The 15,644-nt window shown below is 36.7% G+C and overlaps 1 protein-coding gene across 1 annotated transcript; it reads left to right on the top strand.

Moving 5' to 3' along the window:
• The first annotated feature begins 1,468 nt into the window (after window positions 1-1,468).
• Window positions 1,469-15,400, top strand: CRISP1 (cysteine rich secretory protein 1). The gene is made up of 7 exons (XM_007193859.2): window positions 1,469-1,534; window positions 4,385-4,513; window positions 8,775-8,865; window positions 10,045-10,193; window positions 11,739-11,830; window positions 13,965-14,053; window positions 15,270-15,400. The coding sequence occupies exons 1-7, from the start codon at window positions 1,469-1,471 to the stop codon at window positions 15,398-15,400; spliced, it is 747 nt and encodes a 248-aa protein (XP_007193921.2).
• The last annotated feature ends 244 nt before the right edge of the window (window positions 15,401-15,644 follow it).

The following is a 15,644-nucleotide window of genomic DNA, read 5'->3' as shown; positions in this document are numbered from 1 at the left end:
TAATAACAGTTCACTGAATAGAGACAGAGATACAGAAAGAGATATAGAGATATAGTGTGAGGGGTATAAATATTAACATGTGTATATATATCAACCTACTATAGTTCAGAAGCTTTTTTATTCTATTTTTTCTTCAATAACTCAGGAAAAAAATTATTTGTTTTATTGGATTTTTGAGGACTAAGTAAGAGAATAGGTTGCATATTTCATCATCTGTGTTACTATATTACTGTCTATCTTAGGGTTCGAGGGTTTGTAACATTTTGGAGGAAGAAAGAGAGGAAGGGAAAGAAAAAGATGAAAAAAAAAGTGCAATTAAAGGACAGATTGTTTGTATGTGTATGTTCTCTGAAAAAACTGATTTACAGAATTCTTTTCATACAAACTTGTTTGGCAGTGTGTGGGAGGAGCTTGAGAGCAATGGCAAATTGCATTGTGTGTATCATTCTGCACAAATCATTTAACCTGCTTTTTGAAAGTATTTCTTTAAAATACAAACCAAACTGTTAGCCTCTTCTGCTTCCCACTTAGCAGGATTGATTCAGAAATAAATTTGTCAGATCGTAAAAAGAATGTACCAAACAAATTTAATAACCTATGCTTATTAATATCCTAGCATCAGCAACCTATATCAAATAGAAATAAAAGAGAGGGTATAGTAGCTCTGATTTGCTCCACTCACAATGACAATCATTTTTAGCAGAGTGATCAGACTTTACAGAATATCTCTAAATCATGTAACGTAAATCACTTGTACCAACATCACACCTCCTCGCTATAGGCAATAGAGAATTCAAATCTAATCTTGTTGTTTTATGTTAGTTTCCTGTTGCTACTATAACAAATTCCTATAAACTCAGAATCTTCAAACAACACAAATTTACTATTTTATAGTCTGGAGGTCAGAAGTCCAAATGGGTCTCACTGAGCTAAAATCAAGATTCAGCAGGAAGACTCCAGGGGACAATCCTTTTCCTTGCCTTTGCCTACTTCCAGAGGTTGCCCATATTCTCTAGCTCATGGTCCCTTCCTCTATCTCCAAAGTTAGTCGTGGCTAGTTGAGTCTTCCTCATAATCCATCATTAACGCTGGCCCTCTCTTCCACATCTAAGTACCCTTGTGATGACACTGAGTTCACGTAGATAATCCAGGACAATATCCCTACTTTAAAGTCAGCTGACTAGCAATTTGAATTTTACCTGCTACCTTAATTCTCTTTTGTCGCACAATGTAACACATTCAAAGGTTACAGGGATTAAGACATTAAGTCTATTATTCTTCCAACCACAGTTCTCTCTTCTTCTCTTGGTCCTAATGACTAACATATTAAACCTTGTTCTGATCCTGCAGGTCTCTTTTTGCAGAAACTGCAGGTATATGTAAAAGTGTTTCCAAAAAAGGCTTTATTACAAAACATTATCCCACAAGTTTGCAATAGTCTAAATTTATGTTACTTTTCTTTCCAGGGATGACAATGAAACACTTCTTGTTTCTGGCTGCTGCTGCTGTCTTCCTGCATGTTTTGATTACAAGAGTATGTGAGGATTGTATGTTTTATGATTACTTTTGAGAAGAGGATAAGAGCTAACCCTCTGCTAGAACTCACTTTGTTACAGGCACTGTTGTGAGGACGCTATGCCCGTCACTCACCTAGTTCTCACCATAGCCCTATTAGGCAAGTACTATTCATAATCCCGGATTACAGAGAAAGAAACCAAAACATAAGGAGGTTAAGTCATATGTCCAAGGTCAGATAACTGGGAAGTGACAGAGCCTGAAGGTAAATTCAAGCAGTTTGGCTCCATGGGCCTGTGCCTATGTCATGATAGCCTCTCTGGATAATTCAAAAAAGCTAAAAATGTAGGGTGGGAATTACTTTCTTTACAACCGATCCATGCATTTTCCAAGACAAAGTGGGAAAAAGGTATTCTTTTTTAGTTTTTACCCAGAAAAGGTAAGTATTTCATCAATATCCCAATTGAGCTCTCTGACTGATGACTATAACAAGAATTTAACACATCCAAATCAAATATAAAATGAAAGGTGCAATAGCACGGAGAGAAGTGTGTGGATCTGTTAGCAATGGGGTTAATATATGAGGCCTGAAACTCACCGCTTATTAAAAACAAGAGTTTCAACATTCACACAGCAGAAACCAAACATTCAATGGTATCTAATAGGATATAAATTCCTAATATTTTATGATCATCAACTAACATGTACCTCCAAATAACCTCAATGATATAAAGAAAATATTATATGTTTTAATGTACCCAAAATATTTTTACGATGAGCTGAAGTTAATAGTTTTGGTAAAGAACATGAGCGGCTTTTTTATTTTCATATGCTAAATAGGAGAAGTCAAAAGTCGAAGGCGCTTAATTCAATAAATGAAAGCAAATCCATACGTATTAGATTACTGGGGTGCTGGTTTGGATCTTTTCACTCACACTTTTTTCGCAAAGAGAAACCAGGTGGAGCTCTTGCCCGATACGCAACAATCCTCCGGTAAGCTGGAGGTGTGGCATTTTGGAGTCATCATCAGGTATAGGCTGTGACCATCATGGTGGGGAACTAAAAAGCCTTGGAGGAGAGGTTTAAGAGAGGAAGAGTTCAAGTTCTGAGATACCAGATGGTTGAGTCATCCATGTGGATGCTGAAGTCCCTCCATATGACTGCAGAATTTGGGGTGGACAAGATGAATTGTTTTAGGAGACCCAGTTTCTATAAATGAGAGAAATTGACAGGAAAACCATTGTAGGAGAGTAAATGTTCAGGAATGATGTAGGTAGAGCTAATTGCCATGAGTTTCACTGGACAGGGTTTTTTTTAGAGGAGCAAGGAGAATTATAATCTGGAACTTGTAAGGGGATTCTCATGGGTTCCCAACCTTCCCTCAGATCTAGCCCAGGCTACCTGCAGTATGACAGGAAAATAACACCTCGTGAATGTGCTTTTGAGGAAATGACGTCCACAGGGGACAGTCTCTAGAAGAGTCTACTGATTTTATAGTTTTCTCCTGATATCCTTAAACTGTTGATATAAAATAAACGACAATAACTACTTCTATATTTGAGCAAGGTATGGCTGAATCCCATCCATTCAGAAACTGTATTGATAGTCTTGCGGTAGCTGAGGAATAGATAGATAACCACTCAAATTATACTACATAAGCTTTGTCACTTTAAAAAAATAGTATGGGGCTTCCCTGGTGGCGCAGTGGTTGAGAATCTGCCTGCCAATGCAGGGGACACGGGTTCAAGCCCTGGTCTGGGAAGATCCCACATGCCGCGGGGCAACTAGGCCCGTGAGCCACAACTACTGAGCCTGCGCATCTGGAGCCTGTGCTCCGCAACAAGAGAGGCCGCGATAGTGAGAGGCCCGCGCACCGCAATGAAGAGTGGCCCCCACTCGCCGCAACTAGAGAGGGCCCTCGCAGAGAAACGAAGACCCAACATAGCCATAAATAAAATAAATAAATTTAAAAAAAAAAAACATGAGGGCAATATATGTTTAACATTTTAAAAGAAAAAAATAATAGTGTGAAACGCATGTGATATATCACACACACACACACACAAAAGAAGATGTTCTTTATAAAAATTAATGCTAACCTAAAATATTAAGGCCATGCATTGTTCTTAGTGAGTTACAGGATAAAAGGTAAACAAATGAAAAGAATGGTCACAAATTCTAGACTGTAGTTGATTTGAATTCTATTTTGGTTTTTTTTAACAAATAATAAAATAAACAAACCTTTTATTGTCAATTCCATATTACAAAATTTTTTTGAATTCTATTTTGTATGTATACATACTGATACAAATATCAATGTTTTCTCATATGAGTAAGACAGAGATGTAGAACCTGGGTTGAAGATATTAGAGGTTTTGTACTCAATAATGAATCTTTTAGATTCTCCCAGACACATACCTTTAAATAATATTCAAGTGCAAGTGTTTATTTGGGAAGCAGAGAGAAGGCTTGTAGGAGGTGGGGTGAAGAATGAGCCAAGGAAGGGAAGTCGGTCAGTAAAAGGTGTAATATTATCGAAACATCTTCCACTGTGGTTCACATTGCCCAATAAAATGCTTCAACATGGTCCAAAGTACCAATCATAAATCTGAAGAAAACCAGTCACAACCAGAACAGTCACTGTTCTATAGACTTGTATAATGTCAGGCTGACGTTCAGAAGTCCTCAAAACCAGCACCGGAGAAATGGAGACTAATATACTGAGATGTTGTAGATTAAAAAATGCTGTAGATCACTATTCATTCAACATCAATTATAAATTCATGTCACAAAGTCTACAAGTAATATACTATGCATTGCAAATTCCACTTAAAAGAAGTAAGACTAATTAATAATTTTCTGGTAACAGGCAAAACCACCTAAAGTTCCATATGATACACTCCTTACAGAATTGGCAACTGTCCAAGAAGAAATAGTGGCTGTACATAACACCCTCAGGAGGGGAGTATTTCCGCCAGCCAGCAACATGCTAAAAATGGTAAGATTAATTAAACAGCAACCACAACAATGCCAATAATAGTAACGGTGTTTACTGAGATTTTATTAAGTTCTATTTGCTTTCCATATACTAAAAGTTTGGCCTTCACAAACAAACCTCTCATGCAGCAGCAGAAGAAACAGAGGCACAGAGAAGGTAAGTAGTTTTCCGAAACTCATAGAGTTAGTAAATGACAGAGCCACAATTCCAACGCAGAAAGTCTAATTTCACTCTTAACGGACCCTAAGACAGTGCTTCTCAAACTTGAGCGTGCTTAAGAATCAGCTGAAGCACTTGGTAAAGCACAGTTCCCTGGACCCCACTCTCTGAGGTCTGATTAAGGAGGTCTGGGATGGGGACCACTCCAAGCTCCTAGATGATGCTGCCGGTCAGTATCGTCCATGTAGCAGACCTTGTTTAATAAATTACAGAGGCATTTCACAGCTGTCTTCATTTAGCAGCAGCCCAGAGCCTAAGACACTCTCTGAGAATCAAGATGTCCAGGTTCGGGCTTCCCTGGTGGCGCAGTGGTTGAGAATCTGCCTGCCAATGCAGGGGACACGGGTTCGAGCCCTGGTCTGGGAAGATCCCACGTGCCGCGGAGCAGCTGGGCCCGTGAGCCACAATGACTGAGCCTGCGCGTCTGGAGCCTGTGCTCCGCAACAAGAGGCCGCGATAGTGAGAGGCCCGCGCACCGCGATGAAGAGTGGCCCCCGCTTGCCGCAACTAGAGAAAGCCCTCGCACAGAAGCGAAGACCCAACACAGCCATAAATAAATAAACAAACAAATACTTTAAATAATAATAATAATAATACTTCTTAAAAAAAATAAAAAACAAAAATAAATTTAAAAAAATAAATAATAATAAAAAAATAATAATTAAAAAAAAAAAAGATGTCCAGGTTCTAAGCCAGGTGGTGCAGCCAGATGAACAAATATTAGCAAATCTATTTCCCAGTTTCCTTGCATCCCATAAGAGAAAAGAGAAATTGTCTTTCCACTATAAACCTGCTGCATGAGCAGACTAGGTGCTGCCAAACAAAACAGATTTAGGGACTACTCGGCTGTATTAGGTGATTAGCCTCACCTATATTATATACTGGAAGTATCACTCAGGTTTTTGGTATCGTAAGCCTGGCTCTTTAGCCCTGGACTGGCTTAGAGGAACAAGGGTCAGAAATAATGCAGGCTATGGGAAGTGATTCTAAGAGACAGCTTCCTCATGCAAATGACAAAGAGGAAGGAAGCTAGTGACGAGAAAAATGATTTTGAAATTTATCTCTTGGTCATCTTAGAATCCAAAACAATAAAAGCCAATAGTAGCATAGGCATTCTTGCATTGTTAGTGTTGTAGCTAACATGCATATTGTGCTTACTATTGACTGGCAGGCTGTCTTCTAGAAGCGTATTGCATTATTTCATTTAATTCTCTCAGTCATCTTGTGATGTAGATGATACTATCATCTCTGTTTCACAGATAGTGAATCTGAACCTCAGAGAAATTCGGTAGCTCATCCAAAGTCCTAAGTACTGGATCAGTACAGATTCAAACACAAATGGCCAGCTCCAGGCACCTGCTCTTAACTCTTTACCTTCCTTAGGACAAACAGGGTTCAAAATCCTTGGTTTCCAGATGAGCAAATAAGTGTAGCTGGGATGTAGTAAAGAAGTTATGGAGTGAACAGAAAATACAGTCTCTGATTTCAGAGACTTTATTATTGTGGATTCAAGGTGAATACAGAGAAAACATTAGAATATATTGTTTGAATATATAGAATGAATATATTCAAGTGCTAAGGTGCAAAGGTATGAGAGATCAACAAGATGATAAAGTAAGTGCACCAGTAAAACTGAGTAACATTTTAAAGGGAATATGGGAGTTGAGTTTTTCCATAAATAATGCATAAGGCACAGATAGAAAGGAACTGATAGAATTACAGTAGAGCTGAAGAGCCAATCACAACTGCCAGGCAGAGATTTTCCAAAAATGAAAAATGTTTCTGCACATATGATTAGAATTTTATTTGAATAGAACCATTTATTAAAGCCAGAATTCATAACTTTGCTGCAATAACCATGAATACTTACTTTTGATTTTAATCATGGATATATCACAAAAAAATTAGTATCTTACCAACATTAATCAGAGGAAATATCCTAAAGAGCTTCCTCAAAGAGGTCTGAACTACAGACTGTAATTAATGTTGCAGGTAGTTTACACAATAAGATAACAGACTCTGAGATGGAGATTAGCATGCATGATGCTTATTGGGGAATAATCTCCAGATTTACACCGACCGTGGATATAGATAGAGAAGCAACATAGGGTATACAAAGAAGTTTGGTTGTGATGTAGGCATAACAGGGTCCTCAGCTAATCCTATGGGAAGCTGTACAATTAGGACAACTCAGTACAACCGGGACAACTCAGTACAACCTTGCCCTGAGTTGGAGGGAAGTTACATGGCACTTATAGTTACTACAGCTACTTGCTGTTAGATATGGGCTGCCACAGGGAAGTGAGTATTCTCGTCAATGAGGATAATTTTTAGAGAAGACAGTAGGGCAGGACTCTCAGCTTAAGAGGAAATAAGTGCTTCAGTTCAGAAAGTGATCTGGGTATGGGTAGTGCATCATGCATGCACAACTAGCAATCAGCAGTAAATTAACCAGATAAGTTCCAGTCCTACTTATTTGGTAACCTGGTCATAATAGGCAAGATTTTATACTCGTGAGTCCAATGGTGGTATCCCCACTGCCAGGAGATGCTATGCCCTAATGGGATGTGTTATGTCATCTCTACTTTTTCAATTAGATGTATCCATCACTGAAATACATCTTTTCTTGCATGAAATATTCAAACCGTAAGAAACCACATTTTTACTTTGACCCTAGGCTAATGAGTTACTTAATTAACCTCACAGTTTAACCAATTCATCAACCTGAGGGGTAATTCTGTAAAACTCACACAGATGGCAGCCTATGCATATAAGAGAGAAACTTCTTCGATGTCAGGAAAAATATTGAAAACCTAAGTTAGGGCATCATCCAAAAATTATTCTCAAGCGTAGCTGAATGATTTATTTGAAAGCCTGTAGTAAATAAGAAAGGCCACAACTTTTGTTGGTAATAATGTGTTGCATGCAGGTATCGGGACAGTCTTTTAAGTGGATGTGCATAATGTGAGAATGAAAGAATGCCTGGGAGAACATCCGTCACATAGTCCCATAACTAGTGTGGACATAGTCCCGTGTCCTTTGATTTGTGTGTGACTCATTCAAATAAATCACAAAAAATGTGCTATCCTTTTCTACCCAAAAGACCTCATATTTGTAGATACAAACTTTGTCTCTTTTTAGTAGATTTTCTGCCTTTCATCTACTTTGGAGAAAAACCCAACAAAATGTTTCAGCTTAGCACAATTGACACACATCATGAGTTAGGAGCACACACTCCAGAGCCAGAAGAACCTGGATTCCAATTCTCTTTTTGCCATTATTGGTTGTATTATCCTGAAAAATTATGCAACATCTCCGCGCCTCAGTTTCCTGATTTGCAGATGGGGATAACAATAGTGCATCCCTTGTAGAATTGCTATGAGTAAAGATGAGAGAATATACATATAGAATTGGTAAGAGGTCCTGGCATGAAGTATTAGCTATGATTTGCTATTATTATTATTCATAATTTAGATGGAGACGTGTAATACTATACATGTTTCTAACCACAGAAATATTTATTTATTGAGCATGTAGCATAAGATTTATCATGTCACAGTTGTATTGCATAAATTATCACATTAAAACTTTTGAACAAGCTATTGGGTATGAATTGTGGGGCATATTTTACAGATAAAAAAAAACTGTACAACCTTGTCTGTACAATCTCAACTGTACAACCTTGAGATTCAAAGAGATTAAATAATGTGTCAGAGGTAAAACTACTAATAAATGATGGGATGGATTTCTAACCCTGGTCTGTTCTACTGGAAGCATTTACTTAAATTCTTTAATATTTCTGAAAGAGAAGCTACAACTGAATGTTACTGCCAGATTGTGATTTTGTAAATTCAAGGGCTAAAACAATGGATTGAAAGATTTGTCTTCCTCTTCCAACCAAAATATTTAAGAGAGGTGCTGTGATTTAAATTGTTAGCTAATACAATTGAGGATATTGCTAGCCTTGGATTTTTAGAAACAATAAACTAGAATCTTATCAAAGAAATGTTAATAAGGCCATGTGCTTGTATTTCACCTGTAGAACTGGAGTGAAGAAGCTGCAAGAAATGCCAGAATGTTGTCAAAAGATTGTGAATTGGTAGAGAGCAATGCACTTAAGAGGCGAATTACAAGTAGGTATATGACACAACTTTCTGCTCAAAAGTTCTCAGGAATTGTTAAGTAACCTGGTATGGGTAAGTTAAGTCATCTAGCCTATATTTACATTTGCCCCATAAATGGTAGGAATTGTGGCCCACTGCACTGTTTCATTATTATTAATATTTGAATTTGGAAATTCAAATTTTCAAATTCCTGATTCTGGTCACCAAAAGAAAAGAATCAAAGCTCTCACTATCACAGAAGAGTTCAGTAATGTGATGACGACTAGCTGGAAAGCTGTATAGCTAGAAGGTTTCCACTCTGTATATTTATTTCAACTTCTTACAATATTACCATGGGGCTACCTTTAGCTTTGGAACACTAATACAGTTGAGAAGTGAGTTATATCCAACTCTACTGAGCTGTCCATGAGGACAATTTTAGGCACTCAAAAATGAGTCCATCTCATGCCATGTATATTAGGTGGATCCCTGCTGGTTTCCAGAAAAGCCATCAGTACCTCCTACACAAGTAGATATTAATAACATTTATAGGATACTTGTTTATTATAAATATTTTAAAATATTAATGAAACTTCCATATTTACAGATCACTAGGCATCTTTGCCCAATGTTGTTAAGCAGTGAATTAGCAATGTGAGTCCCCCTGCTATATTTACAGATTATTGGGCATCTTTACCCAATGTTGTCAAGCTGTGAATTAGCAATGTGAGTCTTCCCTGCTCCAGAGAAGGGCAGTTTACTCCCAAATATCATATTTGATCAAGGCCCACGTCACAAGAGGATGGATGGTTAAATGAGCACATATTTATTTCAAGGTCTATGCATGATGAATACCTCTGTGTGGCTGCTTTCAAGCCATGGGCCTGGTTACAATGCATAGGTTATTCTGATTGGTTTCACCCTTCTCCATCAGCTTGGACATGGCAGAGACTGAGATGTTGGTTGATCTGATTCCCAAGCTTGCAGATCATCTCCTACTGTCAAATTCTCAGCAAACTTGAGCACCACAAGTTTATTCATCAGTGAGAAAGAAAATTGTTAGCAGAGATAGAGCTGAGTTTGCTTCCTCTTATCAAACATTGCTTGGATGCCCAGTGAAACATTTGTAGAATAAAAGTACGAAAAGTATCCTTATAAAGTATTTCCAAATTTTGTAGAGTATGACCTAGCCCTTTTTCCTCCTTTCAGATACTTTTTGTGGAGAAAATATGCATCTGACATCTTATCTTATCTCATGGTCAAACGTAATCAGAATCTGGTACAGTGAGTCTAAATATTTCAAGTACGGGGAATGGACCCCGACAGACGATGACATGATGATCGAGCATTACACTCAGGTAAACTGTGTGCTGGCAAATATACCCATTGGTTAAGTGACCATAAGCATGTGTGGAAAATAGGCGAATGAGAACCATGGAAAATCATTCTATCCATTTTATGCAAACTTACACACTTTAAAGATTTTTGTTTACTTTTAGTGGGAAATAATATTTGGAAACCAGTATCTGGGATCTGGGTATGTGCAAGGACAGAGAAAAAACTAGGGAAGAGGTTGGAAAAGGAGGCTGAAACTTGATAAATGGAAGAGTGGAAGGAGATGAACACAGAAGGGAAGTGGGACTATGTCACTGCAGCCTTATTAGCTATCATCAATTTTACATTGTATTTTAAATGCAGTAGAAGTCATTAAACAGGTGAATGATTTAACCTGATTCATGTTTTGAAAATACCATTGGGCTTCAATGTAGATAATAAATTAATTCTACAAAAATGACTTTGAATATCTAAATCAGGTGAGTTATTTTCCAGTAAAAAATAAATTAACAAAACTCATCCAGAATGGATAGATTTAAACATTGAACATGTAAGAAATACAAAAATGGAAAAACAGCTGTTGTCCCCAAAGCAGAAGACTCAGATGTGACCGCAAAATCTATAATAAAATTTACTTAAAATAAAGCCTACTTAAGATTAATGTTAAAAGCTGACAAGGATAGTACATTTAAAACTCATAGACTTAAATCACTTATGTATAGCAATGCAGACATTTCTAAGTAAAAGATTAGCAAATAGCATTCTTCTTTTAAGATTGATATCCTTGGACAAAAGCAGTATGTGCCAGGAATCCAAGAATGTTATAGCATTAGACCATTTATTTATATAACTTACGTTATCAGGCAGAGGATAAAAACCAAAATAATTACCCAGAGAGCTAAAAATATGACAAATGTGTGACGTCAATTCCTACTTTCCATTTCTTTTAGATAAAAGTAGACTAGCCCCACTATTTCCATCAAAAGAGCATGAGCTCTATTACTTTGGAATAGTAATTTAATATTTCCTCTTCCAAACACTTATAAGGTTTATTATTTAATCCCCACCATATACCTATGATGTAAAAGATAATATTATTATATTCCATTTTAGGAATAGGAAAATGAAATTTCTAGACATAAAGCAAACTGGTAAATACCATCCCACCAGAAAGTGGTACAGACAGACTTTGAACCTGACTCAATTTTTTCTTGAAGGTCAACTCATTACTCTCCACCATGCCAGTGTTTTGATGATTAAGTAAAGTTCCTTCCATGCTTTGATTTTTATATAATCACCAAGCAGCCTTCATCAGGTTATCATATATCCCATATAGATTTGATAAGAAGAAGAGAATGAGTCAGGGTCAGCGATGGCAACTGAGTATGCATATGTATGTGTGTTATCTAGACACATGGGAATCTTCCTGTTTCTAGGACTTCCTAATAAGCCATGCTCAAAGCATCCTAAAAACATGTGTGTTTATTTTCAATCAAGGATAACAATATTTAGAGAGTAATCATTTAGCAAAATACCAAATTGTTAATAAAATAACCTTATCTTTACAGGTTGTTTGGGCCACTTCTTACCTTATTGGTTGTGGCATATCATCATGTCGTAAAGGAATTCAGTATCTCTACGTTTGTCACTATTGTCACGAGTATGTATTTTACAGCTTAGTTTCACATAGCTTTTAGAAATGTATTTCCCTTACTAGTTTCCTTAATTTAGTTTCTCAACCATTATAAAATAAAACTCAAATAAATATTTCTTTTCAGTTAAGAACTTTAGGGATACAATGTCTTTTAGCCAACACCTAAAACACTACACCCCCACACACATATTTTTATTTATATTTTTCTAAATAAATCTATATCTCAATATAATGTTCAAATTAGGCACTATTACCAGTCATCTCGCTATGTGTTATTCCTTCTTCAAGTAGCATTAGTTAAGAGAAACAAATTTCATCTAGCTTAAGCAAAAAAAAAAAAAAGGATATTTATTGTAACAATGCAAGAGTATTTTTAGAATGCAAGGGCAGAAATGCAGTAGAGTATCAAGAATGAACAAATGAAAAAGCCAAGTGTTTCTGTATTTAGCATTTTAGTCTTGGCATATGTATTTCCTTTAAAAATTAAATTTACATGTTACCAAAGGTGTGAGCAACAATTCCAAGAAGAGATCATCTGATTGCTCTGGTTAGGGACAGCTGTACTCCTTTGTCTTGTCACCTCTGGTTATGAAGCAAGGTCAACTTCAGAAAAGGGTAATTGCAAGAACCCACAGGGACCCACTTGTGTGGCTTGAGTGGTGATTATCAGAAAGCAGGGATTGTTCTGAGCTGGATATAAACCTCCATTAGTTTGCTACAAATGCCAGTTTAAATGTTATTCTGCTAAGGAAAGTTGTTGGTCTGCATATGTCTCCTTCAGCTACCTGTGTTTACTTGTTCAATACACAAGTCTTTCCTCCATAAGATGAGCTCCAAGTATGGTATTTATTGAACTCCCATCTCCCATGTGTGTAGCACAATAAAAGATACGCAATATGAATCAATGAAACTGATTTCTCTCATAGTAAGTTACCATATTTACACTTTAAACGAGGTCTCCACTATCCCTGTAGATTCAGTAGATGTAGCATATTCATACAATAGCTCTATGTGAGCTCTTTTCTGGTTTTATCATGTCTTGATTTCAGTACTTAATATTTGTTGTGATTTTATCTGTGTGATTAGTACTAAAGACAGTAAGGTCTCCTTGCATATACAATGCATTAATTGTACTAAATCCTTGTGGGAGCTCATGGTCTGCAGTAAACTTCTGACAACACAAAAAAGAAAAGTAGAATACATGGGGCTGAGATACGAGAATTTTCTCAGCCAAAGGTGAGGCCAAGAGTCTGACAAAACCCCTTGCTGAATTAAGTAATGTTTTTTTAATAAATTCAAATTTTAACAATTCATTCAAGGAGAAATATATCAGATAGAATGTTGTTTCAACTAGAATATTTACTTTATTTTTTATGTAATATTAAGTGAAACTCAGGAGTTTGGGGCTTTTTGAGCATGCACAAGCCACTCGTTCTCCTTGCTTGGCCCTGCAATAAACCTTCCTCTGCTCCAAAAGAAAAAACAATTTAAGTGAAAATCTGCCATAATTCCCATTGTTTTCTTAGATATCTAAGGGAAGACCGTCTTCTCTGAAATTTTAAATTGGCTCAAAACAGGAAATTCTCATCTGTTCTCTCTCCCCAAACTCCAACACTTTGGCTTTATCCATGTTGTTGTACTTTCATCTTTTATAATAGTGCATGTGTTTCTACAAATGACACTGACATGTATCAAAATTCTCATGACATAGGGCAAGATGAAGTTAGAACATCTCCAATTTGACTCACTTAAAATTTTTCTTACATTATTAAGAACGATGCCCTTTTACGTAAATGTTTATCAAGTCCTTATGGGTATAAATAAGGCTAAGAGTCCTATCATAAATGTTTCTAAAGCCCCCTGCTTGTTAGAACTTGACTGTCCAAAGAGATGCAAATTGTCTAAATATTCTGAGCACCTCAGAGTTGCCTGCGGTATATTCAAAAAGATAAATTATTCTCATTCTAAGGCTAGAAATCTTACATGTCTTAGAGATTACATACAAGTGGTTACAAGTGGTTTTCAAAAATTGTTTCATTGTTTTAAACTATTTTAATTGATTTTCAATAGTGAGTAAAATTTTATATGCATTTTTCAAACATCAATTTTATTAGGCCCTTTTTTCTTTATTTTTTTTAAGGGGCAATGATCCTGACAAAAAGAACGTACCTTATAATAACGGAACTCCATGCGGAGACTGTCCAAATAACTGTGAAGATAAACTTTGTAGTAAGTTTTACATCTCAGTGTGCTTACTCTTGACTGTTGATCTGGGAGCCATGTGTCCTTAAAATCAAGCATGTAACAATATTGTACTTTTCTATTACTTTTTCCTCAGTCATCCCAAAGGAAAAATCAACATTATCTGATTTCCCTTCCCCCACCCCCAGAGTGACCCAGAAGACCACTGATTAAATCTATTGGATTGGAAATTAGAATGTCCAAGTCTAAGCTCAAGTTTCCACCCTAAAGCTTAAAGTTCCCACCCTAATATGGGCACCTCGGATAACATGTTAATATAAGTATAAATTTTTCTCTGCTCTATAAAAAGTTTCTTGGCTCTCTTATTGCAGCCCTGAAGTTAGACATCTTGCTTTCAGGTTACCAGTGTTCTCAGATTACTTGCGGGTCATAACCTCCCTAACCTGCCTGACCACTTATCAGGGCTGGTAATTTCTTACTGAGTGATCCTTATTCTTTGAAGTTTCCGCTGACACATTGGAGGATATTAGCTGATGATCACACTGTCCGTGTATCGCACTTCCTTTTATTTCCTAAGTAAATCTTACCTAAAATGCAGTATTAACCAAATGAGTTCCAATTACATGTTCATTTCCTTAGATAGCAAAAGTTTCTTTTTATAGAGCTTCCTGCAGGCATAATTCCTTACTCCACAGGGATATGTTTACATCGTAATTTTCAATAAGTTTGTGGAGAAATAACAAACCTCCCCTGCCCAAAAAAAATATCCTTTACCTTCAGATTTGTAAGACCAAAAAACTTATGTTCCTTCACCTGACCAGGTCATTCTGTTTGCTTTTAAAGCAAGGAAAATGTAATCTCTTTCCCTTTACCAATTTCTCTCACTCTTGCTCTCTCTCTCTCTGTCTCCCTCCTCCTTCTTTCCCTCCTCCTATCACTTTCAGTAATTCATTTCTGAAAATAAATGTACTTGGAGAAAGATCAAATATCTACTAATTATCTTTGTTACAGGGAATGGGGTAGGTTTTTTTTATCCAAGAGACAAAAGCAATGTCTACAATGGAATTGAAAGATGCAATAGAAGTAAAATGAGAGTAGAAAAGAAAAAAAGTATTACTTAATAATATTGACTATATAACACAGAATATACATCTCTTAAGCCCTTTACTCACCTATAAATGCATGAGAAGATGAGAGATGAGAATTTGAGTCAATATTGGGTAACCCTGCTTCTTCCTTTCAGCGAACCCTTGCGTCTACTACGATGAATACAGTAATTGTGAGACACAGACACGAGGAGGTCCTGCCTGCAGCCACCTGTCAGTTCAACGACTCTGCAAAGCTAGTTGCCTGTGTCCCACTGAGATAAAATAGCCTTTGTTATTTGCAGCTGTAATGTGCTGTTGAATCATACCTTTGACCTTACTTTGCTTCAGCAGTTTCCCCTGCATTTCATGTGGTTTTAATTACACCTGAGATCTTAATTTTCACTAATCAAATATGGGCAGCAGTATGTTTACGACAGTGCCCCTCACTCCTGTTCTGATACATCGTGAAGTAACATTGTTTTAAACTTTCTTAAAGCTGGGGTGAATATGATTGATGAAATATGATTGAA

This window comes from Balaenoptera acutorostrata, chromosome 10 (genome assembly GCF_949987535.1).
Source record: "Balaenoptera acutorostrata chromosome 10, mBalAcu1.1, whole genome shotgun sequence".
NCBI classification, from domain to species: domain Eukaryota; kingdom Metazoa; phylum Chordata; class Mammalia; order Artiodactyla; family Balaenopteridae; genus Balaenoptera; species Balaenoptera acutorostrata.
Note: the sequence above shows the minus strand (reverse complement) of the source record. Positions and strands in the feature narration are given on the sequence as shown.